The sequence below is a fragment of the Jatropha curcas genome, chromosome 2 (assembly GCF_041381405.1).
Source record: "Jatropha curcas cultivar XTBG-Jc1 chromosome 2, XTBG_Jcur_1.0, whole genome shotgun sequence".
Classification (NCBI taxonomy): Eukaryota; Viridiplantae; Streptophyta; class Magnoliopsida; order Malpighiales; family Euphorbiaceae; genus Jatropha; species Jatropha curcas.
In genome coordinates this window covers 31005492-31028797 of record NC_143152.1, presented here as the reverse complement: position 1 = coordinate 31028797, position 23306 = coordinate 31005492, and the positions used below count along the sequence as shown (strand labels likewise).

The window sequence follows — 23306 nt, the reverse complement described above, 5'->3', positions numbered from 1 at the left end:
TGAAAATAAAAATTTTCAATTTTCAATTCTTTAACTTAATATTTATATTATACACCATAGTGTAGCAGTGAGAAGTATACGTACGATTTGACAATTAACTTGGGTTTGGGTCCCTTCCTCAATATTAAAAAAAAAAAAAAACTCAATATTTATGTTAAGTTGTGTTATGGGCTTCTGAAACATTCTGTATTATTCAGCTTTAACAAACTTCTATTTTGTTTTTCCAAATAGCAGATACATGAGTGTTATTTTTTTTTTTTTATTTAGATCCTTACATATATTAATTTGTTTTATTTAGATTTGTGTTAAAATATTATTAATTTTAATTTATTTGATAAAATTAAAATAATTTTAATTTAATTTAAGTTACATAATTTTTTTATTAGTATATGGCTCATTGAGTGCACTAATTTGTGCAACATAAATAATTAAATAATTAATTTTTACATTATATAAATAAATAAAATGGGTGTAATTTTGAAAATATATGTGAAATTTTAGGAGGAATTTATACCTTTTGGAGTTTCTGTTTTAAAAAATTGTCCAATAAATCCCAATAATAATAGTAAGCTAAGCGGACAGAGGAATAATCTAGAAGGCTAGAACCCTCTCATCTTGCCTCCCATTTCGATCGATCCCACAGGAGAAAAACTCCTAGTCGTGCTTCGAAATCGATGTCGATCCCGCCATCTTCAACGTCGGCCTCTTCAGCTTCGCAATTCACATACACGACAACGACGCCAACAGCAAATGGTTCGTATTTCCCAATGCCCTTTCACCTCCAGCAATCGGTCCAAACTTACGCGGCTCCGCCGGCGGTCCTACCGGCAGTAGCGCCTGTTTACCCCGCCCCTGTCGGACCCGTCTATTCTCTTCCTCAATATCAGCAGGTTAGCGTCAAAATATTATCAGGGGTGACAATGATTATATAATACGCACGTTTAAGTTATGAATTCTTTTCTTTTCTTTTTTTTTTTTTTGGTTTTTTGTTTCAATATTGAATGTTCTTGTCGCATCAATTTGGGATTTAGGGTTTTTTCGAATCATAATTTGGTAAAATTTAGGAAAAAGTATTTACATGAATACTTCTCTTGGATTTTGAAGTAGTTAATCGTAAAATAACATTCTTTTTGGACCAAAAAAGTTCATATTAGATTGAGTAACTAATTTGTCTCTTTGAATCCTGGTTATTTTGATGTAATTTAATCGACAAACTAAAGCTGACATAGTTTCTGTATTCATATATTTGTAAGCAAGTAAGAGTGTTGGAATGTAATGGTAGGACGCATATATTATATACTTCAAGTGTGTGATATGGAAGTGTATTTGAACAGGCACAGCAGTTGTTTCAAAGGGATGCACAAACGATTACCCCTGAAGCTCTTGAAAGTGTGAAAGCAGCCCTTGCCAGTAGTGAGATTGAGCACAAACAAGAAACCAAAAAGAAAGCAGTTCCTCGAAAAGCTGCTGGCCAGACTTGGGAGGACCCAACGCTTGCCGAGTGGCCTGAAAGTATGATTCATCTAACTCAATCTTTGCTTCTTGCATTTTTGGACCTTATTTTCTTGCTAGGCTGTATTTGTATCTCTTCTTATGTCTTTCTTAGATTATGCGTACTATTTGGTTTGTATAATCTAATTTTAATAACATTTTGCAGATGATTATCGACTTTTTTGTGGTGATCTTGGTAATGAGGTGAATGACGATGTTCTTTCAAAAGCATTTTCCAGGTTTCCTTCCTTTAACATGGCCAGAGTAAGTTTTTGTTTCACTCTGTTTGTTGAATTTTTCTAATGGCAAATTACTTTTTTTGCTCATTACATTTGCATTCCAATCCACATATGGTTGACATGCAACTTGCCAAATGATGGAATAATTTACATCCCAAAAATGCACAAGCTGACATTGAACAAAATCATTTGCTTGTGACGTTATTTTGACAGAATAGGGTTTTATATGTCAATATTTGAAAAACCTGTCATTTTGCTATTACTGTGAATGTGAAATCCTTAAGATAGAAAAAGTCAGGTTGACAATTTAATATGAATATGGACAGCTGGAAGACATCCGGAGCTTGACTTGCTTATATTTCACATGACTCATGGACTAATTGAGTTATATAGCTGATTCCGTTGATTTGAATTGAACAAGTTGGAGTCAGGTTAGTAAGCCATTAAAATTTTCAAGTAGGCTATACTATGTTGATATTCCTAGGAATGTCGTGTCTTGGGTACATTTTGCTATCCAAAACTTCTTTCGTTAACTTGTATAACTTGGGTATGTGTTCTCTGGCTAAGCTAGTATCTTGAATTTGGTGACTTGTTTACTGGCTGAACTTGTGAAGGGTCTGGTATAGCATTCGATTAAGTATTTTAGTAGAGTTGTTTCATATCCATTGGACAATGTTTTGGCTGGACTCTTGGATGGTTGGACCAGAAGACCTTTTTGTTGAACTTTTGTCCTTTTCTTGTGTCAATGCCTTAGAGGAAATGTTATTGCTTTTAAAAAAGTCAACACATATAGAAATATCAGCATTAAGCTTCTTTTGGTTAGTTACAAATTATTACTAGCTTAGATTTGAACGGCCAACTGCAAATTCTACTTGGATCTTTCGCGCTTGATTTTCTTAAGTTGTTTTGTGATAAATCTTGTATATGAAATTATAAGTGATCTTCAAAATTTAGTTGTGGAATTAAGCTACTCATTAGCCATCATCATGTATGAGCCTGGGGCATATTGCAGGATAATAATCTGTCTAATTTTCCTCATAAATTTTTCAGTATTGTTTCTGTGGGGATTGATTTGAGCTAAGCGCTGTGATTGTCTTGCTAGATTGCTTTTTTTTTTTTTTTTTCCCCCTTTTGTGTGCATTTCTTTCTTGATATGTTGGCTTGTAGCATGCATGATGCGTGTGGTATAATGCTTTCCTTTTTCTCTCCTGGATTGCTGCTAGAGGTTTTTGGTTCTCCCTTTCTATGGTTCATACTTCTGATCTCTGTCAAACCCTTTTCCCTAACCATGTAGACTAGATGGCCAGGTAGTGCATCTGTGAATTTTTTTTTTTTTTTTATCATATAATTGATTGACAAGTATATTTACTTAAATGTTTGTGTCACCACATGATAGGTCGTCAGAGATAAGCGAACTGGCAAAACCAAGGGCTATGGATTTGTTAGCTTTTCCAATCCTACTGACCTTGCAGCAGCACTTAAGGAGATGAATGGTGAGTAAACTTTAATCTTTTCTTAAGAGTTGTGCATGTTTCTGGTGTCTGCTATACTATAACAGTGCAATTGTGTTTTTTTTTTGTGGGGTTGCCGGCCCCGGGGGAACAGGGGAATGGGGAAATCAACAGTTGGGTGCGTGAGCCCTATATATTTACCATTCAATCCTTTTGTGTTACAAATATTTTCATCTTCTCCCACAGTCTGCATCTCTGTTATTGCACAGCTGATATAATGGATATGGGCGTTGAGGGGATGTTTCTGTCAAACATGGATGGGAGATTTAGCAAAAATAGAGATTAATCTCGAAATGCATGTGCTGACTATCTTGTAACCTTGATTTAGGTAAATATGTTGGAAATAGGCCCATTAAGCTGCGGAAGAGCAATTGGAGGGAAAGGACAGACTTTGAAGCTTTAGAAAGACAAAAGGTTACATTTCTTTAAACTCTTTCTTTGCTAGTTCTCTCTAGAATATTTATTACAAATGGCCTCAAAAGGTTATTTTGTGGTCATTGTTTCTTATAGGTGGATCCCTCAAGTGGAGGGAGCCTTGTAGTGCTGAATGGTTTTCAATCTCTTGTTGTATGCTTACATCAAATGTTTTTCTGATGTGGGCAGAACCACAACTTGAAGAAACCGAAGCTTCCTAAGAAGAGTATACTGCACAAGTAAGACATAGAATGACCATTCCTATGCTGTCACCAAAAGGTCCAACGGAGCAGCATTCTCAGATGGTTGTCATTTTAATTTCCTTTATTTGTGTCCTTCGCCGGTTGATGCTAAGCCAAGCAGATGTAGAGTTATGGGATTGTATGTGCCATTTTAAGTAAATTACACCTTTTTAAAGCTTCCTGCTCTTTTACTTTGCATTTTGTGTGGGTGAGGGAGGAAACTGGCTTTTGGTTTTGGGTTGCTGTATTTTTGCCTTCTTCAAGCTGAAGCACATTTCAACCTTTCTTAAGGTTTCCAAACGGCTGGTTCCTAATTCACACCCTTTCTGTCAATAACTTGCCAATCATGTATTAATTGACTTCATAGGTGCCTTAAAACGGTTAGAGAACATTACACAAGGCATTGATAGGCGTTAAGGGGGCTGTGAAAACGAATTTCGATCAGAGTTTTTGTGCCACAAGAATTATATCAAACATAATTGCAAAATCCTGTAACCACGAATCACAAATGCAAGCGCACAAAATCCATGCAAAGTTTCACTTAACTGAGAAAGATCGCCCTGCAGGAGGGAATGTATTGATAAATACAAAACTTCTGTACTTATTGTGATTGGAGATTATACAAATATGGATCAAAAACCTTTACTGATCAGCTAAATTTCTTGCTTTAGTTGCTGCGAGCCTCACGTAAACTGGAATGTTCCCTCATTTCCAAAACTTCCCTTACAACAATAGAAAAAATGAAGGCAAAAAGAAAATACTACATACTGCACACATCACACTGTTCTTAAAAACCCACGAACTTCAATCAGGAAGCTATTTACGTTCTTCCTAAACCTTTGGTAATTCATGCGATCTAGAATGGATGACAGCTGATTGGAGCTTGTAAGGGATTGTAATGCATTTGTCAGCCTTGATTTGAGTGTTGGACTTGGCTGCCTCTCTATCAATTCACTGGCTAATTTCTGCACCAAAAGCAACCTTCATATCAACCTCAAAAGACCTTATATTTTTATGACGTAAACAGCGAAATGCATGCGTCTATGCACGTAGTTACAACTGGAAAAGGGAAAAAAAAGATTAAGAAAGTTGACGGTTACACTGTGATATGAGTCTTGCTGTAGCAAATCATCTAGTTAAAGGCACCTATTTGACCATTCGATGATTGCAAATCATCAGAGACTCATATTCTACTTTGGAACTTGTATACCATAATAATTGTGAAATGTGCATTAGAACAATTGTTCAAATTAAAAACCCTAAAGACGTTATTCTTTAACATGAAAGAGTTAAGTTCTTGGAAACCTTTTTGCCATCAAACCAAATATTAATTAACAGGCAAAAGAAGCCTGACAAGCATTTCATTTTCATTGTGAATTGTAAATAAAGTACTTGAAACCAAAGTGAATCCTCCATTTTGACCCAAAAACTCACAAATGAATTCAAACACATACTCCATTCGAGGATACCTGGTACAGGTCTTGTTCACAAAGGATCAGTGGAAAGAGAGCATCTGCTGCAGGACTGACCAGATCAGGACTGGAAGCACAGTAAGGGAAATTAAAAAAAAAAAAGGGACAAGCTTCAGACATGCATCAGAAAATTGCATGCGCAATAACGAATTTCGTTAATTAAAAATCAACCTCAACCTTCACTCAATGCACAAGTGAAATTACCTACCTGTAGTCCTCAAAAAGGAGCAACTGTAGTAACAATCTAAGGAAGTGACCCAAGATGCCTTCTTGCAAATTGCCTTGCAGATCTTTAATAGTCATGGCATGTGATCCCAACCCTACTTTGTCAGCATGTGTCTCCTTGTAGTGGAAGGAAGCAAGAGCTTTAACAGCTCTCAGGCACATATTCACTACGTCAGTATCCTGTTCCAACAGAAGGGTAATTGAAATTGCTTAGTTCAGAACATAGACATCATTCACAATATTGAAGGGTTCAGCAAACAATTTCCATGTATAAGCCCAGTGAGAACACCTAAGCTTGCATATGGAGCTCTCAGAAACCTTTTTCTTATTGAAAGTCAAACTAGCACAAGTGAGTGCAGGCAACATTTTAAAAAACTTCTGCAAGTAAATGACTTTCAAAAGCACAGCAGGAAAATATAGCAGTACTTAAACATACCTGTCATGTAATAGGGAGCAAAGAAATTTACCTGGTGGTGTAGACCAAAGTCAAGGGTTCCGAGTACATGAGCAAAAGCTTCACTATTTAACCGTGCAATTGTTTCAGGATAAACTTCCAACATATGTGATAGCAGTGAGAAGTACTGCAGAATCATATATCATTTATCAGTTTTTTAAAGAAGTACCATAGGTTTACTTCTCATGATCTACAGATATCTTACATCGTGACAAAGCTTGGGGTATTTCAGCAGCTCCAAAGAAATCAATGGGGTAACTATGTGAAGACCGAAATAGACAACCTGCAAGACAATCTATGAGAAACCGACAGCCTAGTCTTCATACAGATCCTTCAATAAAAATTTACCTCAGATATATTTGTCCCCTGTGCCTCAATGGAATCTGATGAGAAATCAACCTGCAAAATGTTCATCATTTTTATGTTGTGATTGTTAAACATGTTCAAAATTAACAAACCTTCCTTTACTTTAAAAAGAATAAGAAAATGAGGAAGGAAGAAAGACAGTGGTACCAGATCTTTTGAACAAAGACTTGATAGAAGCTGAAGAAGAGCACGTAAATCTTTGTACTGCTCAGTCTTTGCCTCGCTGAGTAAGCTGCTTGAAAGAGACACTGATATCTGGAAAACAGAGATGAAGAGAATACATCAAAAACAAAAACATACTGTCCCATGCACCAGCTGGAATCACTCATAAGTTGCTTTATTTTTGGTTTTATTGCTGTAGAGGTTCTGTCCAAATTCTTAAATTTTTATCACAAAAACACTAGCAAGCCATAGAAAAACATATATATATAAAAAAAAAAATGCTAAAGCACCCTGTTAAAGTGCAAATAAGATCACTAACAACTTTATGGGGAAAAACTATTTCAATGGAAGTGAGAAGAAAGAAGTTTCAGCAGTTATGTTTGTTCACACAAGCCTGAACTCACTTTATCAGACAAAAGAATCGGTCACAAAAATCACCTTGCCAATATTGTGAGATGAGTAGAGCTGAAGTAAACGCATGCAGAAATCAATAACAGCAGCAGTTTCTTTAGCCTCTAGGTAGGAAATTTGCCCATCCACCCAATCAACAACAAATTTAAGTAGCAGATAAACAACTGCGGACTAAGCAATAATGAAAGATTAGTACACAAATGTCTCAATTATATTAAGAAACGTCTTTACAAGGAAAGTGGAATTATTTCATAAAAGCAAACTAAGGTACCAGAAACTAAAAATCATTATAATAAAACACTCGATTATTTTGTAGTAAAAAACCAGAGAGCAGAGAACAAAAATATTGGCAAATGCAAATCAAAATAGAACTGATTGCATATCCATGAAATAAATTTTCAGCATATGCAACAGATCATATATATTCAGAGGGGCAACAAATAATATCATAAAATGGCACTTCCACTGCTCCATGTAAATTGTGAAAATAAAATAAGGCATTCAGCTTTGCAGTAAGAGTTAAAGATGTGAATTAGAAATGGAAGATCTGAAAACAAAGAATCATACATTCAGGTCGACCTATAATGAACATAAGCAGTTATAAATTGATATGTTACTATACCTCATGTTTATACACTTCAAGGAGAACCAGAACAGGGTGCATCACAGAGAATCCCATCTCATAAAGTGCCCTCTGGGTTCGAGGTTCTGAGGCACTAGCAGCTCCACGAAGCCGCTCTAACAAGCAACTGACCTACAGTGTCCATGTTGTTCCTCAAAATAATCATATTGTAAGAAAGTAAATAATATTTTTGGAATCAAAAATCTCATTTTCTTACTGATAGAATGACATCTGGTTGCTCAGCAACACTTTTGAGGTCGCTCTTGTTAGACAATTCCACCAAATAACTTGTCATATGACCCATGAGATCCCTCACATATCTTTAAGAAAAAACAGCACGCATTAGGCAGCTAATAATGTTTAAAATTAAATAACTAAATGAAAAGAAACCATACAAATTTGACTTACTGATTAGATGCCTCTGAATTTCTCATTCCAGAAGCCCCAAGAACAAGAGTTTGAGCCAGAGAGCGCTGAAAGAGAGTAATAATAACATAGTTATAAAGGAGAGGAAAAAAAAGGAAAAGAAAAACTGGGACAACATAGATAGCAAAGCAGATAACGATTTAAAGTTCTTACTTGATTAGCAGCATTTAACAAAAACAAAATCTTTTCATTAGCAAAAGCATTTGCTAGTTCACGCCAAGAGTCCTGTGAAATATTTTGAAATGAACTGGCTCAAACAATATTCTTTTAAATACAATGAAATAAAAGTTCTATACAATGAACTAGATCACATGTTAATTCAAAGTTTCCTATGGTAATCATAGCAAACGAAGATGCAGCTAAAACGAGATATGAATATTCCCAAACTTATAACTATAAGGCAGAACATCACTCAAGGGAATCACAATATAACAGTCAACGTTGATAGTGAACAATTAAAAACATATAAAGAATGACTCACCAACGTGACGAGCTGAACACAGATACTCTTTCGTCGAACCAGAGAATGGAGTAGTTGGTAGCAAGTGAGGGCCTGCCGGAAAAATAACAAGGAGCATGATATTTGTAACATCTCCCTAGCTGGGAAATTAACAGTTACACTAGATTGAATAAACCAAGCCACAAGACTTTTTTCCTATTTTGAGAACAAGTGCAACTTGCATAGCCTATAGATTACCAGAAGGATAAATTGTCAGGGAGATGATTTCAACGGGGATCACTCAAGTAACCAAAAAAGTCAAAAAAGAAACCTATCAAAAGCACAAGCCATATATTTTATAATTCATGACAATATTATTCTAGCAGATAATGGTCCAATATATATTAATGGATTTTGTTGCCTAATCCCAAACAGCTTATATAAATCTGACAAATTCTGAACTCTCCAGAAGAAAACAACCAGAGCAAGTGATACACAATCTACTTTAAATAAGAATTAGTATGCTTCAGAGAAAATAATTTCCACATCTGACACAATTGAAGTAGATTATCTTGGGCAAGCCATGTCAATCCCTGCCTTCAGGGACTCTGCATGCCTTATGCTGTGGATTAACAAGGCACAAACAGAATCAGGTCAACCTATGGACAGGTTTCCAAAGACAAGCATTCTAAAGGGTCCCATCTTGCTTCAGCCTATTTACTGGATTTTGAAGTAAATGGTGCCACTGACAGTAACAAACATCCCAAGAGACCTTTAAAACGGCTCCTAACTATTCATCATGCTAGTTTCGTTAAAGGCATAAATACACACATGTACATGCACATTTGAGCTAAATTTACCAGTACATATTTCAAACTGTACTTAGAAAATCATCCAGAAGATGTTCCTAACCAGGCACTCCCGTTCCCATTCATTGCTTTTGCCTCCTACTCTGTAAATAAATGACTAATTTCTAACCAACTTCGCTCAGGAAGTACCGCCTGTGGAACCTCAATATCCACGGGCTTATTAGCTAAATGACAATTGGCTCAAATAAAATTAAACATAGAACAAATAGAAAAATTAGAATGCAGGGAAAGCATGAACAAAAGAATACAAGCGCATTAACCAAAAAAACAGAGCAGGTATTAGTTAATATCAACTAATAGCAACTCTTAAAACAGCAAAGTCCTAAAACTTTTACCTGCAAATCCTTCTCCCCAGGGTAAGACAAGAGAGTTGTCACTGAGATGCGAACAATAATATCTAATACAAGTTTTCCCTGATTATGTTCTCCAAAAAAACTGAGCAAAGCTTTTCTCGAATGCAGTTGCTGAAACTGACATCCATGATCATGACTCGAATTGAAATTACTCTCCCTAAATTCTTCAGACATTACATATGTACGAGACCATCTCGCGAGAAACCATATAAGAGACTGCATAAAGCATCAGGTCAAGCAACCAAGATATCATGACTGGAAAGCAAAAAAGAAAAAATTCAACAAAGTATAAGTTCACATCAAAAGATTAGAAGTTCACTACTAGTATCATCTTCTGATTCATAAATACAAAAGTTGATCAGGAAACAATTGAAAGAATAATAAATATAATCTGTTTTTGTAATAATAAATGGCATATGTCAGTAGTAATAAGGCACATGGTATGCCTGGACAAAAAAAAGTGTAAAGCAGGCTCAAGTTGCCACAATAACTCACAGGAGCTAGAATGGGACCAGATCAACCAAAAATGAAAATTTCAGCAGCGACCCATCATATACCCTAATGCAGTTAAAATTTTCAAGCATCATAAATTGCAATTCACAAATTCATTTGTATAATTGATATAGACTTCATGTATATGTTAGCAAGCCTGTCCAGGTGTACAAGAGGTTCACCCATGGACAGAAAGCTAAGTCAGTCAAGTCCAGCAGTTAGCTTCTTTCTGTTTTGTCTGTCCAGCAGTTAGTTTCTATTCTGTTTTTCTGTCTTTCCCATGTTCTGTCATGTGTTTGCTTTCCCTAAGTTAGTGGGTGGTTTACCAATTCCACTAAGGCAGTAACTTCCTTATTTGTAGAGGCAGTTACTTATATTTCTGTATTTAATCTTTCATTTCTGTTAATGAAATTCAGTTTGAACTTTCTACAGTTTTTGAGACTTAAACTCAAGAGGTTTTCAGGGTCCCTCTATTGAGCCTGAACGTCTGCAACCATAGGTCGCAGTAAACGCCCTTCGTCATCCCAATCACCCACCAATCCCTCATACCATCGCCCCATAACTAGATCCTTATCTAGGGACCATAACAAATTGGTATCAGAGCCAATAGTTATGGGAGACTCAGTTTCAGAACAACTTACCAAACTCCTCAACATTGTCCTAGCCGAGCAGCAAGCCAACCAAGCTCGACAAGAGAAGGTGGACCAAATACAAGCCAAGCTTGATGCAATGTCTCTGGATTTGGAATCCTGTAAAAGAGGAATGTCTGCTAGTGCTGAAAGTCATTCCAAGGGCCGCAAAGATAAGGGAATTTCTGGTATATCTGTTTCTGAATCTACTGGAGGAAACACGATTGTACCGAAATTTACCAAACTTGACTTCCCTCGTTTCAATGGGCTCGAAGACCCCCTGATTTGGTTAAGCCGCTGCGGTCACTTCTTCCGTCATCAATCCACCTCGGAGGAAGAGAAAGTCAGCTTGGCTGCCTATCATTTAGAGGGGGCAGCACAGCTTTGGTACATGCAATTATTGGAAGATATGCCGGATCCCACGTGGGAGGAGTTCACCCACCAGTGTAATCTTCGGTTTGGACCACCTGTTCGTAGCAATAAATTGGGGGAATTAGCCAAACTCAAACAATGGGGATCCGTAGCGGATTATCAAACTAAATTTGAGAGTTTGGTATCTCGTGCCGGCACACTTACCCAATTCCAAAAGGTACAATTGTACCTTAGTGGACTGCAGGAAGCAATTGCTGTGGAGGTTGAATTAAATCAGCCCAAGGATTTGGTGACAGCAATGAGCATGTCTCGTTTGTATGAACGCAGGTTGTTTTCCAAAATCTCAAATTTTCGTGATACCAGAAAGGGAACAGCAGTGACAAACATAAGGCCTACCCGTTCTGTTAAAACATTAACCAGAGAAGAGATGGAGGATAGAAGAAAGAAGGGCCTTTGCTTCAATTGTGATGAAGCTTTTGTGCGGGGACATCAATGCAAAAAACTCTTCTGGATTGAATTAGTTGAAGGAGAGACTGAAAATGCAGTGGCTGAATTCCATGAAGAAGAATTCCCTCCAGAGATCTCATTGAATGCAATCACTGGAATTAGAAACCCTCAAACGATGCGTCTGGAAGGAAAGTGGAATGGGAAATCAGTTCTGGTCCTTGTTGATTTGGGTAGTACACACAGTTTTATTTCTGTTTCAGCCGTAGATCACTCAACGGCCTTTGTGGATAAAAGAGCAAATTTACAGGTTAACGTGGCCAATGGGGAATCTATCAATAGTCCTGGTATTTGTAAACAGTCCACTCTCTACTTGGACTCTTATTCCTTATCAATTGATTTATTTGTGCTGCCTCTAACCGATTTTGATGTAGTATTGGGAGTTAATTGGTTACGCACATTGGGACCAATTTTGTGGGATTTCTCTCTCATGAGTATGGCGTTTTATGCCCAGGGTAAACGGGTTGAATTATGGGGAATCCAGACTCCTAACCCTAAATTTTTATTAGAAGTTAACGCCATTCAGACTTCCCTAGAGGCTGACATTCAATTGCAGAAATTGTTGGCAGAATTTACAGCTTTATTCAATACTCCCACAGGTCTTCCTCCCAACAGGCCTTGTGATCATCGTATAACTTTGGAACCAGGAACGGGTCCAGTGGTGGTTCGCCCTTATAGATATCCTCATGGGCAGAAAGATGAAATTGAGAGGCAATGTTCAGCCATGTTGCAACAGGGCATCATCAGACCCAGCCGGTCTCCATTCTCCTCACCCGTCATTCTTGTTCCCAAGGCAGATGGTTCATGGAGGTTATGTGTGGATTACCGGGAACTAAATTCGAAAACTGTAAAAGATAAGTTCCCAATTCCGGTAATCGATGAATTATTGGAGGAGTTAGGAGGGGCTAAGTTCTTTACAAAATTGGATTTATTGGCTGGATACCATCAAGTCTGCATGTACAGTCCAGATATTGAGAAAACTGCTTTCCGCACTCACCATGGCCATTTCGAATTTTTGGTGATGCCGTTTGGCCTCACGAATGCTCCATCAACTTTTCAGGCATTGATGAATGAGGTATTCCAACCCTATTTGCGGAAATTTGTTTTAGTTTTCTTTGACGATATCTTGGTTTTCAGTCAAACTTGGGCAGAACACCTCCATCACCTGCGTTTGGTCTTTCAATTATTGTCCAGCAACAAGTTATTTTTGAAGAAATCCAAATGTTCCTTTGCCCAGAACCAGGTTGCTTATTTGGGTCATGTTATAAATTCACAAGGTGTACAGGTTGATCAATCCAAGATTTCTGCAGTACTGGATTGGCCTCGACCCACAACCATTCGGGGATTGAGAGGATTTTTAGGGCTCACTGGCTATTACCGTAAATTTGTCCTGAACTACGGTATCATTGCTGCCCCTCTCACGGCGATGTTACGGAAGAGTTCATTCCACTGGAGTCAGGAGGCAATTGCTGCTTTTGATGAACTTAAGAAAGCGATGACATCCACTCCTGTTCTTACTCTTCCAGATTTCAGCCAGCCTTTCACCATCGAGTGTGATGCCTCTGATTCGGGAATGGGAGCTGTCTTGTTACAAAACAACAAACCAGTCGCTTATTTCAGTCGGCCAATGGCAGTCCGCCATCAGAAATTACCTGCCTATGACAAGGAGCTGATTGGGTTGGTCAAGGCAGTGCGGCACTGGAATTCTTATTTATGGGGACGCCAATTTATAGTGCGGACAGATCACTACAGTTTAAAATTCCTCCTAGAGCAGCGGACTCTTTCTTCCAACCAGCAGCACTGGATTAGTAAGCTGATGGGATTTTTTTTTATAGTGGAATACAAGGCTGGAAAGAACAATCAGGTTGCAGATGCCCTTTCTCGTCAAAATGCCGACATTGCTGTCCTTTCTGCAATTTCTATGCCGCAACTCAGTTTAATTGAAGAAATTCAAAAAGAACAAGAATCTTCGTCAGAGGTACAGCAATTACTCTCTCACGTTAATAACAAAACAGCACCGCCTCAGTGGAATTTCAAACAGGGCTTTTTGCTGTACAAAAACAGAATTTTTCTGCCAAAAGCCTCTCCTTCAATTCAACTGCCCTGCACAATCAGACTCATGAGGGTTATCAAAAGACTCTCTACAGGATCACACGTGATTTCTATTGGGCAGGAATGAAATCTGATGTTCGAGATTTTGTTCGAGCTTGTAATATTTGTCAACGCCACAAATCAGAAACATTGCAACCAGCAGGTCTTCTCCAACCTCTTCCGGTTCCAACACAAATCTGGTCAGACATTTCTTTGGACTTTGTGGAAGGCTTGCCAATGTCCAAAGGGAAAAGTGTTTTATTGGTGGTGGTTGATCGATTTTCAAAATACGGCCACTTTATTCCCCTGACTCATCCTTATACGGCTGTAAGTGTGGCTCGTTCTTTTTTCGATCATATTTTTAAATTACATGGGCTGCCTGAAACTATGGTCAGTGATCGTGATGTTACTTTTACAAGTTCTTTTTGGAAGGAGCTATTTCGTTTGAGTGGCACTCAATTGTCTTTTAGCTCAGCCTACCATCCACAATCTGATGGTCAAACAGAGGTTGTAAACCGCACAATTGAGATGTATCTCAGATGTTTTACAGGTGAGCAGCCTACTAAATGGACAGATTGGCTTTCATGGGCTGAATATTGCTATAATACCGGTTTTCACTCCTCTCTCAAGGCTACACCTTTTGAAGTGGTTTATGGCCGTCCACCACCTAGATTGCTGTCATACTGTCCTGGTAGTTCATTCGTAGAGGCTGTGGATATTGCATTACAGTCCAGGGATGAAGTTTTGAAGTTACTACGCCATAATCTCCTTCTAGCGCAGCAAAAAATGAAGGCTAATTATGACAAACATCATCGAGATTTGGAGTTCCATGTTGGTGAGCAGGTTTTACTTCGGCTTCAGCCTTACCGCCAACAGTCCATCTCTAAACGGAGCAACCAGAAACTTTCAGCTAAGTTCTATGGGCCATTTACTATTACTGCAAGAGTTGGAACCATGGCATACAAGCTGGATCTACCTTCGGAGTCAAAAATTCATCCTGTTTTTCATGTGTCCAGCCTGAAAAAGTACCATACTGGTTCGACTGCACCTCTTCCAGTTTTGCCACCTCTTCCGCAGGATTCTGTTCAACATCAACCACTTGCTATCTTGGATCATCGTGTGCGGGGTGGACATTTACAAGTTCTGGTTCATTGGCATAACTCTTCTCCTGCTGATGCTTCATGGGAGGATGCTAATCAGTTCCACCACAAATATCCAAACTTTGCGTTTGAGGACAAACGCCTTGTGGAGGAGGGGAGTAATGTTAGCAAGCCTGTCCAGGTGTACAAGAGGTTCACCCATGGACAGAAAGCTAAGTCAGTCAAGTCCAGCAGTTAGCTTCTTTCTGTTTTGTCTGTCCAGCAGTTAGTTTCTATTCTGTTTTTCTGTCTTTCCCATGTTCTGTCATGTGTTTGCTTTCCCTAAGTTAGTGGGTGGTTTACCAATTCCACTAAGGCAGTAACTTCCTTATTTGTAGAGGCAGTTACTTATATTTCTGTATTTAATCTTTCATTTCTGTTAATGAAATTCAGTTTGAACTTTCTACAGTTTTTGAGACTTAAACTCAAGAGGTTTTCAGGGTCCCTCTATTGAGCCTGAACGTCTGCAACCATAGGTCGCAGTAAACGCCCTTCGTCATCCCAATCACCCACCAATCCCTCATACCATCGCCCCATAACTAGATCCTTATCTAGGGACCATAACAGTATACTTCCTATCATAAGAATATTAACATCAAATAAAACAATACCCAGATGAGAAGTCACAAGCATAAAGATCTACGGAGCAAAGGCAAATGAAGACTTCAATAACTATCCTACCTCCATGAGTCGAGGGCTGAAAATGGATGATCTCATTTCTGGATCTAAACTCTGCTCAGCAAACTTAATTATTGAACTGCAGAAAGTGAGAACAGGCAACTTATTTTGGTTGTTTTAGCTTTTCTAATTGCAGAACTTGACAACAGAGCACAATTCATTTAATCAAATAGAAGGATCGTTCTAAAAAATCCAACAATTTTTTTTTTTGAAAAAAAAAAGATAACAAATATGAAATAAGAAACTTACCCAGAAAGCACAACAACAGGATGTTTGTCTGCCTCCACAGTGTCCACAAAATGAGTTTGAATGGAATTCGGAACCTGATTATCACATAGTGAAACATAATTAGACTTCAATCGCAGAAGAGTTCGCTTCAGATACAAGCATCTTAAGAAGTTCAGCATAAAATGAAATATCGTATCACATTCAAGCAGAAAAACACTAAGCTTCTACCATTGAATGAAAAAATGGTGATGAATATCCCGGGAAAATCAATATTCTCAATAAAATAAAAACATGAATTAATAATAATAAAGAAATATCCATTGAAACTTTTATCTTCAATGGATAATCGATTTTCCAAATATCTGCAACTCCAATTATGCCATTGGAAATAACAACTAAGTGTGTGTCACCATAGTGGAACAAAGGAAACTGAAAGGCCTAGTGATCATTCAACCATTAGCAGTTCATCTTAAGTTCTCTTTTTCAACGGAACAATCACTTTGGAAAAGAAAGTATACCACAAGTTTAAGACAGTACGAGCAATATGATTTACAATTCCAAGCATTCAAGGGTAAGAAATCCTCAACAAAAAGCATCAATTGACGTAACTATAATAGAACATAAGAAATAACATATACCACGGGTGTTTCTCCCTCTCCTTCATCCGCAAGCACATGCCCAGTTATGAGTAACAATGAGTAAAGTTCCTCCAAAGTTGGAGTTGGGTCAATAATGCCCCTGCCCTACAAAGAAAGTAAATGACATAAGATAAAAGCAAATATGACAGACGTACAAATCATCATCTTCGTCATTAACAACAAGAAATAATGAAGAAATATGTATCAATTTATTTCCAAGGGAAAAATCTTTATTTGATCACTAACAGGCCAATATAACAATATATATTTATGAACTTAGACCCCATATTTCCACAGAATGCAACTTTCTACCTCTGCAAATATTTATTTAGATTTTATACTGCATGCAGGATTGGCAAAAATGTAATGCTAATTTATGCAACATGAAAAAAGAAATAGCGAGCCACTCCAAGCCTGTTATTCTGTTACAAAATCTAATCATAAAGGGATCGCTCTAGCACAAACAAATTGCGGAAGTACTAATAAATGTAAAATTAGTTTCTGTAAGTTCACAAGACAGGTTATGTAATCTTATAGATTTCAGATATGCATCTTATAGAATCCAAATTATAGTCATCAAATAGAACAAGATAATTGATTCTAGCAAATGTGTTTTTGAAATACGATAATCAAAAGCACCTGATGAAGCCGTGCAAAGCGCTCAGAAAATAGCCTTGTGAGTAATGGAATTGTCACATCAACTGCTGCTCTTGCTATAAGAGCATAAGAACTTAACCTTTCGTCCATCGCTGCCAAGGCACAAGATAAAGATATAAGTGATTCACAGGATGATGAAATTAAAATCTGCCTTTTATCCAAGGCTTCCATGGTATGAGATAAAGATACAGGTGATATTCATCCAGTGATAAAACTATACTGTTCACAATTATAAAAAATCAAAGAGACTTCACATGTTTAACATTTGAAAACTTTTTCCAGTACCAGAAATGGAAGCGTGAAGGTAGTCAGCATCGTCCTCATCATTCATTGCTGTTGCAGAAGCCACTACACACATGCATCCGTTTCAAATTGTATGAGAAAACTGAAATAATAATGCATCTGTAAGAATTCAGCCATATAAGCACAAAGCAATGTGCTCACCCCTTAGCTCAGACTCTGCAATTAAGGCAAACAGATTGGCTGCAGCATTTATCCCTTCAGGTGGAAGCAACGGGTTCCCACCAGCACCATCCATTGGCTGAAAATGAACAACAAAAAATCATTAATTTCTAACAACAAAAAAATATTTTATGCAGATAAATGTGAATCTTACAATGAATCAAATGTTCCTGAGTGTTCATTAAACACAGTTTTAATTATAAATTCAAGTCACATCAAACCCAGAATGATGGTTTGAATAATGCCAAAAAATCTAACCTTGCAAGTAGCAAACATCATGGAAGATATTGATAGATATATTGAATTAAAAAGACAAGTATTTATGCACAGGATAAAAATATATTAGATTATGTAAACTATTGAAAGTACAGTTTTTTAAGAGCATATACCACAAGTAAAGTGGTCCAAGTATCTAACAAGATATCACGTGCCTCCCAACTCCAAGTCTCCTCATCAGTGTTGTTAGTCATAAGAACTTTGATAACTTCACACATCAAGGTGGATAACAGGGTAAGAGTACCAAAGGGCCTGAACATGGAAGCACAAATTTTACATATTTCATATCTGCATGACATAATATAGTACTTGCCAAATATCCACAACCAAATGCAATAGCTATATACAATTTGGAGAGAATAAATATGAACTTGAAGGTGCTAAAAAGGAATACAGATACTCAGACTGACCTTAAGGATTTCAAGAGTTGGTCAAACACAAGGGGGGGTGTTACAGTTGCCACAGATAACAACGCACGACAGCCATCAAGCATCTCACTGAGTAAAATCAGAATGATTTTGAGGCTCCACACTATGCATAACAATTAATTACAAAAAGAGGGTAATTTATAGGGATGTAACCTTTCACTCTTTCCACATTCAATTGCTTGTGAGATAACATCAGGAGGATCAATCCACTGTATTATCCCAGAAAGCAGTTGTAGCAAATGATGTTCTTGCATTTGCCCATTATCTACAACATTAAACAAATTAATTACTCATGTATAAAGTAACTAGAAAGAAAACAAGAAGAATTTTGAAGTTTGTAGATAATCACAATTTCTGATCTACAAACATTGAAAACTATTTGAACTCATAATGAAATTTTGTACTGTGAACTATTAATTATTTTATTAATTTATATTCAGAAATTAAAATAGTACAAAAAAAAGTATCAACCTTTTTGTTAATCAATTTCAACCTTTGGTCTTGCAAGGTGCAAGCCTATTAATAAAAGGCAACTCTCTGTGTCAACCAAAGGAAAAAAAATATATTTAAGATTTAGCGTCACAACGTAACTGCTCCATCTCAACATGCATATATTTGATACTCATGAAAAAATAAGGTACTTTTTTACTATAATGCTACCATTGTCTTTGGTATGGAAGGGCCTAATTAGTTGAACACATGAAGTAGATTTTGTTCAGAGAGAGAAAGAAGGAAATGAGGGAGAAGATGCGCCAACAGCCATACTTATGCTTCTAAGTTTGTATCTATAACACTTGAGGAACAAGTTCTTTGATAAGAACTGAATTAATAGATAGATACAAGTAGTTGCAATCATTTACAGATCTGCACCCCATTACTGCATTGCCAATCCATAGTATCAAGTAATTAGATAAGCAATTAAAATATCATTACCATTGCATATAAATTATTGACGCAAGGTAAAATGCAGGAAAGAAAAACTTACCAGAAGGAAATATGGTTCCTGTCAAGAAGCAGAACTGTACAATAAGCTTCCTTGCAGAGACTGCAATAGGACAATCAAGCCAGTAACCTCCACTTGAAAACTTCCCTCTCAGCGCTGAATATAACCCCAAGAGCCATGCAATGTGACCACTTGAAATCAAAACATCATGCCATGCAGGACCAGGCTAAAAGTAACAGAGATAGTCAATAAAGAATAAAAAAAAACGAGCATAACTAAAATACGTAAAGTTCAAAATTCAAACTGTGCCAAATCTGTTGCTTCAAGCAGTCATATATAACAGATTATACAATTAAAATTGGCTCCTTGTCATTTAAGTATTGTTTTTGAGATCTCAAGAAGTATGTGAGTTACTGAGAGAATTGACGCAGAAGCAAATTACTATCAGCGAATACAATGACGCTACCACGCGCTTAACAATCCTTAAGAGTCACTCCATGTGATATTGTCATCTCAATTTCAGAATCTTACAAAAAAAACCCCATTGCAATCTGAAAGACATTGCATGTTACAAATCTGGTAAGAAAGGTCACATGTCCAAGAATTTCCATCTCAGCAACAAGGAACAAAGAGAGATTGAACTAACAGCTCAAAACAGCCAGATTATGGCTATCTATGTACAGAAAATTAGAAAAGCCATAAAAATGTGGTCCAGTTTAAACACCATCCTGGGAGGGATAATCTGTTTGGAGTCCTAATCTTAAGACACTTTTATGAGTAGGTACTCTCAAAACTCAAACACCCTAAAGCAAGCCATATAACAATGCAAAAAGCAATAAATATTAAACAAATGATGAAGAAAAAACTTAAATAAAAAATTTATTACCTGCACTAAGGTACACTCCGACCTCTTTGATGAGTTGTCCACTCTAACTCCGGTTGCAAAAACATCTAATGAAGTTTTTTTGCCAGTGGAATTATACCGGAAATCCCAGTTCAGGATTTGAAGCATGAGACGCAATGCAGCAGTGCAAACCTTAACCTCTGGTACATCCATATCAGATTCAATTATTCTTTTTGTGACACCTACAGCAGCATCCCGTGTCCAACAATAGAATGTCTATAGTTTAAATAGAAGAAAAATAATTACAAAACAGTCTGGGACAGGGGCAAGACAATGGTAAAACACATTCAATATATAAATAACATCTATCAATGCAACCAGCCAATTAAATGAAATAAAAACATATAAATAAACAGCAATGACAAACCTTCAGATTCTCTAGCTCAAATGACGTCCGACATTGCTCATGAAATTCTCTAGGAAGGCCCATGGCACTAGAAGTAGAAGGTGAGAACTCAGATACCTGCAAAGAAGGAACTCTAAGTTCTCGATTCTGAAACATGTTAAAATACTAGGCAAGATCCAGTCAAAATTAGTAAGCTCATAAATTCAATAACCTATAAAAGCGACATGTACCAAAGATTCCAGGAAATTGATTCCAGAGAACTGCACATCTACACCATGATTGCCAAGAATAGCCTGGTTTACCTGTTGCCATGAAACTGTCAGACAAGTTAAATGCATCCAATATGCATCAATATTTGAGTGCTTAAGCAGCTAAGGTGGCCGCAAAACAGATCTCAGCACTAAAAGGGGGAGAAATTGGTGAATCGGTGAACTTGAAAATGGGTGGGAAACTTTGCTCTTGGAAGTGGGCAGAGCCTGAGCATGGATTTTGATTTGAAGTTATGACTCAGTTTGCTTGGAAATGGATGAATCATTAAGCTTTCTAGAATGAGTCCATGAGGTACACAGGAAATACTAGCATCAAGGAGATAGTAAAATAGTTTGACATAAAACTGAAGTCCAAGAGAGCTAAATAGCAATCCAGTGGTTGGAAAGTCAAGAGAAGGGAGGGTAAATTTTCTCTTCTGCTGTTACACACCAAGCATGCTTAGATCATGGTCATGTATAAACCAGATAAAAAAAGAGCATATCAATTCAGAAAAATATAATAAAATACTCAACAGCAGAAAGGAATGTCCACCTCCCCCCCCCCCCACGGCACCCACCAAAAAAAAAAAAAAAGTGGGTTCCTATAGACCCTGAATGTGACATGATCCGGCAAAAATTACTAAAAAGTATATATGCATGTCAGTATGGCTGTGCATAAAATTAAAGGAAAAAAACGAGGCAAGTCAGAAAGGCACAATAAATACATCACCTATACCTGATAAAAGAATGTATCCTTCTCAACAGCTGTAAAATCAAGCCTACATAAAAAAATTTTTCGAGCAAGTTGTCAATTTGTCCACAGCAAAAGAAAAAAAAAAAAAGAAATTGTCAATTTTCCTGCTTTAAACTTGAAAACCTGTGCAATAGTGACCTCAAAGTTTTACAAGAAACTTTACAATAAGCTACATGGACTGGCTAAATTTCAGAGATATGATAGGACCCTTAATGGAAATTTCATTACGTGACACTCAGAACACAAACACAAGACGTTTCACAAAATTGCTTAATTAACAAATGGCAATAGCGTGATCAGGATTAATTGAACCCCAATTTTCAAATGCGATGCAGCAATCTAGCTATCTCCTGTTAAAGATAAACAAGAAATTTACAAGAGTGAAACACCAATTAGAGCTAATCCGTTTACATAATTAAAAGGATTAACAATGTGGTTACCCACAGGAAAAAACAAATGGAGCTGATTGTAGCATGTCATGTTGTGTAATATCATCCAGGAGATCAACTATCTCCACGTACCACTACCATCAGGCAGTGATATCACAGGCAAACTACATTCAGAGAGATAAAAACCACAGCATGCACACAAAATAAGGTTCCACCTTATGTCTCATATTATATCCAGGGCGCCTGGCCTAAAATATGTAAGATGAAGTATCAATGCCACAAGCTACACATTTATATACATATCTTATATATATCGTTTACTAATTAAAGATGAAAATATCTGTAACTTACCAGCCCCTTTTGATCAATTGAGCAGCCACAGAAGAAACCTTTACTTGGACATATCCTTCGGGTGAACTAGCACGTTGCATAACATAGCACAGACAAAAACTACAGAAAAATGCCAATCAATAAATGATCACATGCATAAATTAACTTAACACTGACACTAACAGTAATTACCATCAATATCAATAACAAAATTATCGTATAAATACCTTATCAAGCTTTTCTTGTCATCACCTGAGAGGAAACCCCATTCCCTGATAGCAGCATCGCGAATTGCTGCAGCCGCTTGAAACCTAGCATTTGCTACTTGAGAATTCTCTGATAAAACAAAAATTAACCAGAAGTTACAAACCAAAATATAAATCGATCAAATTTTCCGATATTAACTACTAATTACAATTCCACTTAATTACCAAGAATGAACTGGCATGCATTGTATGGCTGAGGTGACTGATTGAGAGACAGAATAGTTGTCTCTGCAGCTGCTGGATTCATATGCATCTGCCACTTAATATTCACAATCAGTTACAAATTAACACAAAATTTAATCTGATTAGTTAAGTCTTTTTGTTTTAAGTAATAAATAGAAATTAGAAGACCTGAATGGAAGAACAAGCAAGCTCGATGGCTTGCATGGTGGACTGAAGCTGAGCCAAATCAGCGGCGCCGCCTTGCTGCATCATCTTCGAGTTTTTGGACAGTAGATGATTCTACAATATATTGAGAGAGAGAGAGAGAGAGAAAGGGAGGGAGGAGATATACTATTTGATGTGATTAATAATGTCGACTTAAGAGTTCGATTAGGTTGATTGTTTTGTATGTGTCAGGTAGTGAAGAGAGAAAGGAGTAAAGAGAGCATGAGTAGACGGAAGGAAAACGGCGGTAAAGAAGCGAGGAGATCCTCAGGGAATAAAATAAAGACGGAACGGGATGGGAGAGAAAGGCAACTTCATTGAAATCGAGGTTTTCTTGGGGTGGTTTTGTAATTAAGGTTTTCTTTTCGGTGAATATTTAATTTAAAAGTATTTAGGATTAATTTTAAATAAAAAATAAATTAGTCCTTGAATTATTGTTACTTGAAGAT

General features: G+C 37.1%; 3 protein-coding genes across 5 annotated transcripts; 2 read left to right on the top strand and 1 right to left on the bottom strand.

The window, feature by feature from the left end:
- Positions 1–541: 541 nt before the first annotated feature.
- LOC105647742 (RNA-binding (RRM/RBD/RNP motifs) family protein) lies at positions 542–4197 on the top strand. The gene is made up of 6 exons (XM_089717511.1): positions 542–890; positions 1335–1512; positions 1658–1755; positions 3127–3223; positions 3570–3655; positions 3845–4197. Exons 1-6 carry the CDS (start codon positions 675–677, stop codon positions 3896–3898), a joined length of 729 nt encoding a protein of 242 aa, XP_089573637.1. The 5' UTR covers positions 542–674; the 3' UTR covers positions 3899–4197.
- A 241-nt stretch (positions 4198–4438) lies between these two features.
- Positions 4439–23168, bottom strand: LOC105647741 (exportin-4 protein). 3 transcript variants are annotated; one of them, XM_089717508.1, is made up of 32 exons: positions 22822–23168; positions 22636–22729; positions 22432–22540; positions 22226–22324; positions 21468–21510; positions 20714–20785; positions 20505–20600; positions 20120–20353; positions 19276–19459; positions 18444–18555; positions 18273–18359; positions 17976–18114; positions 17569–17665; positions 17410–17472; positions 17107–17216; positions 16468–16572; positions 15851–15924; positions 15605–15680; positions 9679–9912; positions 8517–8588; positions 8189–8260; positions 8018–8082; positions 7827–7929; positions 7610–7741; positions 7015–7158; positions 6562–6669; positions 6397–6447; positions 6254–6331; positions 6062–6175; positions 5578–5774; positions 5367–5436; positions 4439–4862 (listed from the first exon to the last, which is right to left on the bottom strand). In XM_089717508.1, the coding sequence occupies exons 1-32, from the start codon at positions 22903–22905 to the stop codon at positions 4674–4676; spliced, it is 3507 nt and encodes a 1168-aa protein (XP_089573634.1). In that variant the 5' UTR covers positions 22906–23168; the 3' UTR covers positions 4439–4673. The 3 variants fall into 3 exon arrangements, with proteins under 3 accessions (XP_089573634.1, XP_089573635.1, XP_089573636.1); XM_089717509.1 differs by having other exon boundaries at positions 22636–22723; XM_089717510.1 differs by lacking the exons at positions 22226–22324; positions 22432–22540; positions 22636–22729; positions 22822–23168 and having other exon boundaries at positions 20695–20785.
- LOC149498606 (uncharacterized) lies at positions 10797–12983 on the top strand. The gene is made up of 2 exons (XM_089717992.1): positions 10797–12795; positions 12888–12983. The coding sequence occupies exons 1-2, from the start codon at positions 10801–10803 to the stop codon at positions 12981–12983; spliced, it is 2091 nt and encodes a 696-aa protein (XP_089574118.1). The 5' UTR covers positions 10797–10800.
- Positions 23169–23306: the final 138 nt, after the last annotated feature.

Excerpts from the sequence above, each read along its gene's own strand:
- LOC149498606 (XM_089717992.1), top strand. The coding sequence starts at position 10,801 with ATGGGAGACTCAGTTTCAGAACAACTTACCAAACTCCTCAACATTGTC. Across the intron at positions 12,796-12,887 it reads AACCCTATTTGCGGAAATTT|CAACAAGTTATTTTTGAAGA; the intron begins GTTTTAGTTTTC and ends ATTATTGTCCAG.
- LOC105647742 (XM_089717511.1), top strand. The coding sequence starts at position 675 with ATGTCGATCCCGCCATCTTCAACGTCGGCCTCTTCAGCTTCGCAATTC. Across the intron at positions 891-1,334 it reads CTCTTCCTCAATATCAGCAG|GCACAGCAGTTGTTTCAAAG; the intron begins GTTAGCGTCAAA and ends GTATTTGAACAG. Across the intron at positions 1,513-1,657 it reads GCTTGCCGAGTGGCCTGAAA|ATGATTATCGACTTTTTTGT; the intron begins GTATGATTCATC and ends AACATTTTGCAG.
- LOC105647741 (XM_089717508.1), bottom strand. The coding sequence starts at position 22,905 with ATGATGCAGCAAGGCGGCGCCGCTGATTTGGCTCAGCTTCAGTCCACC. Across the intron at positions 20,786-21,467 it reads AGGATACATTCTTTTATCAG|GTAAACCAGGCTATTCTTGG; the intron begins GTATAGGTGATG and ends TCATGGCAACAG. Across the intron at positions 5,437-5,577 it reads CTCCTTTTTGAGGACTACAG|TCCTGATCTGGTCAGTCCTG; the intron begins GTAGGTAATTTC and ends CTGTGCTTCCAG.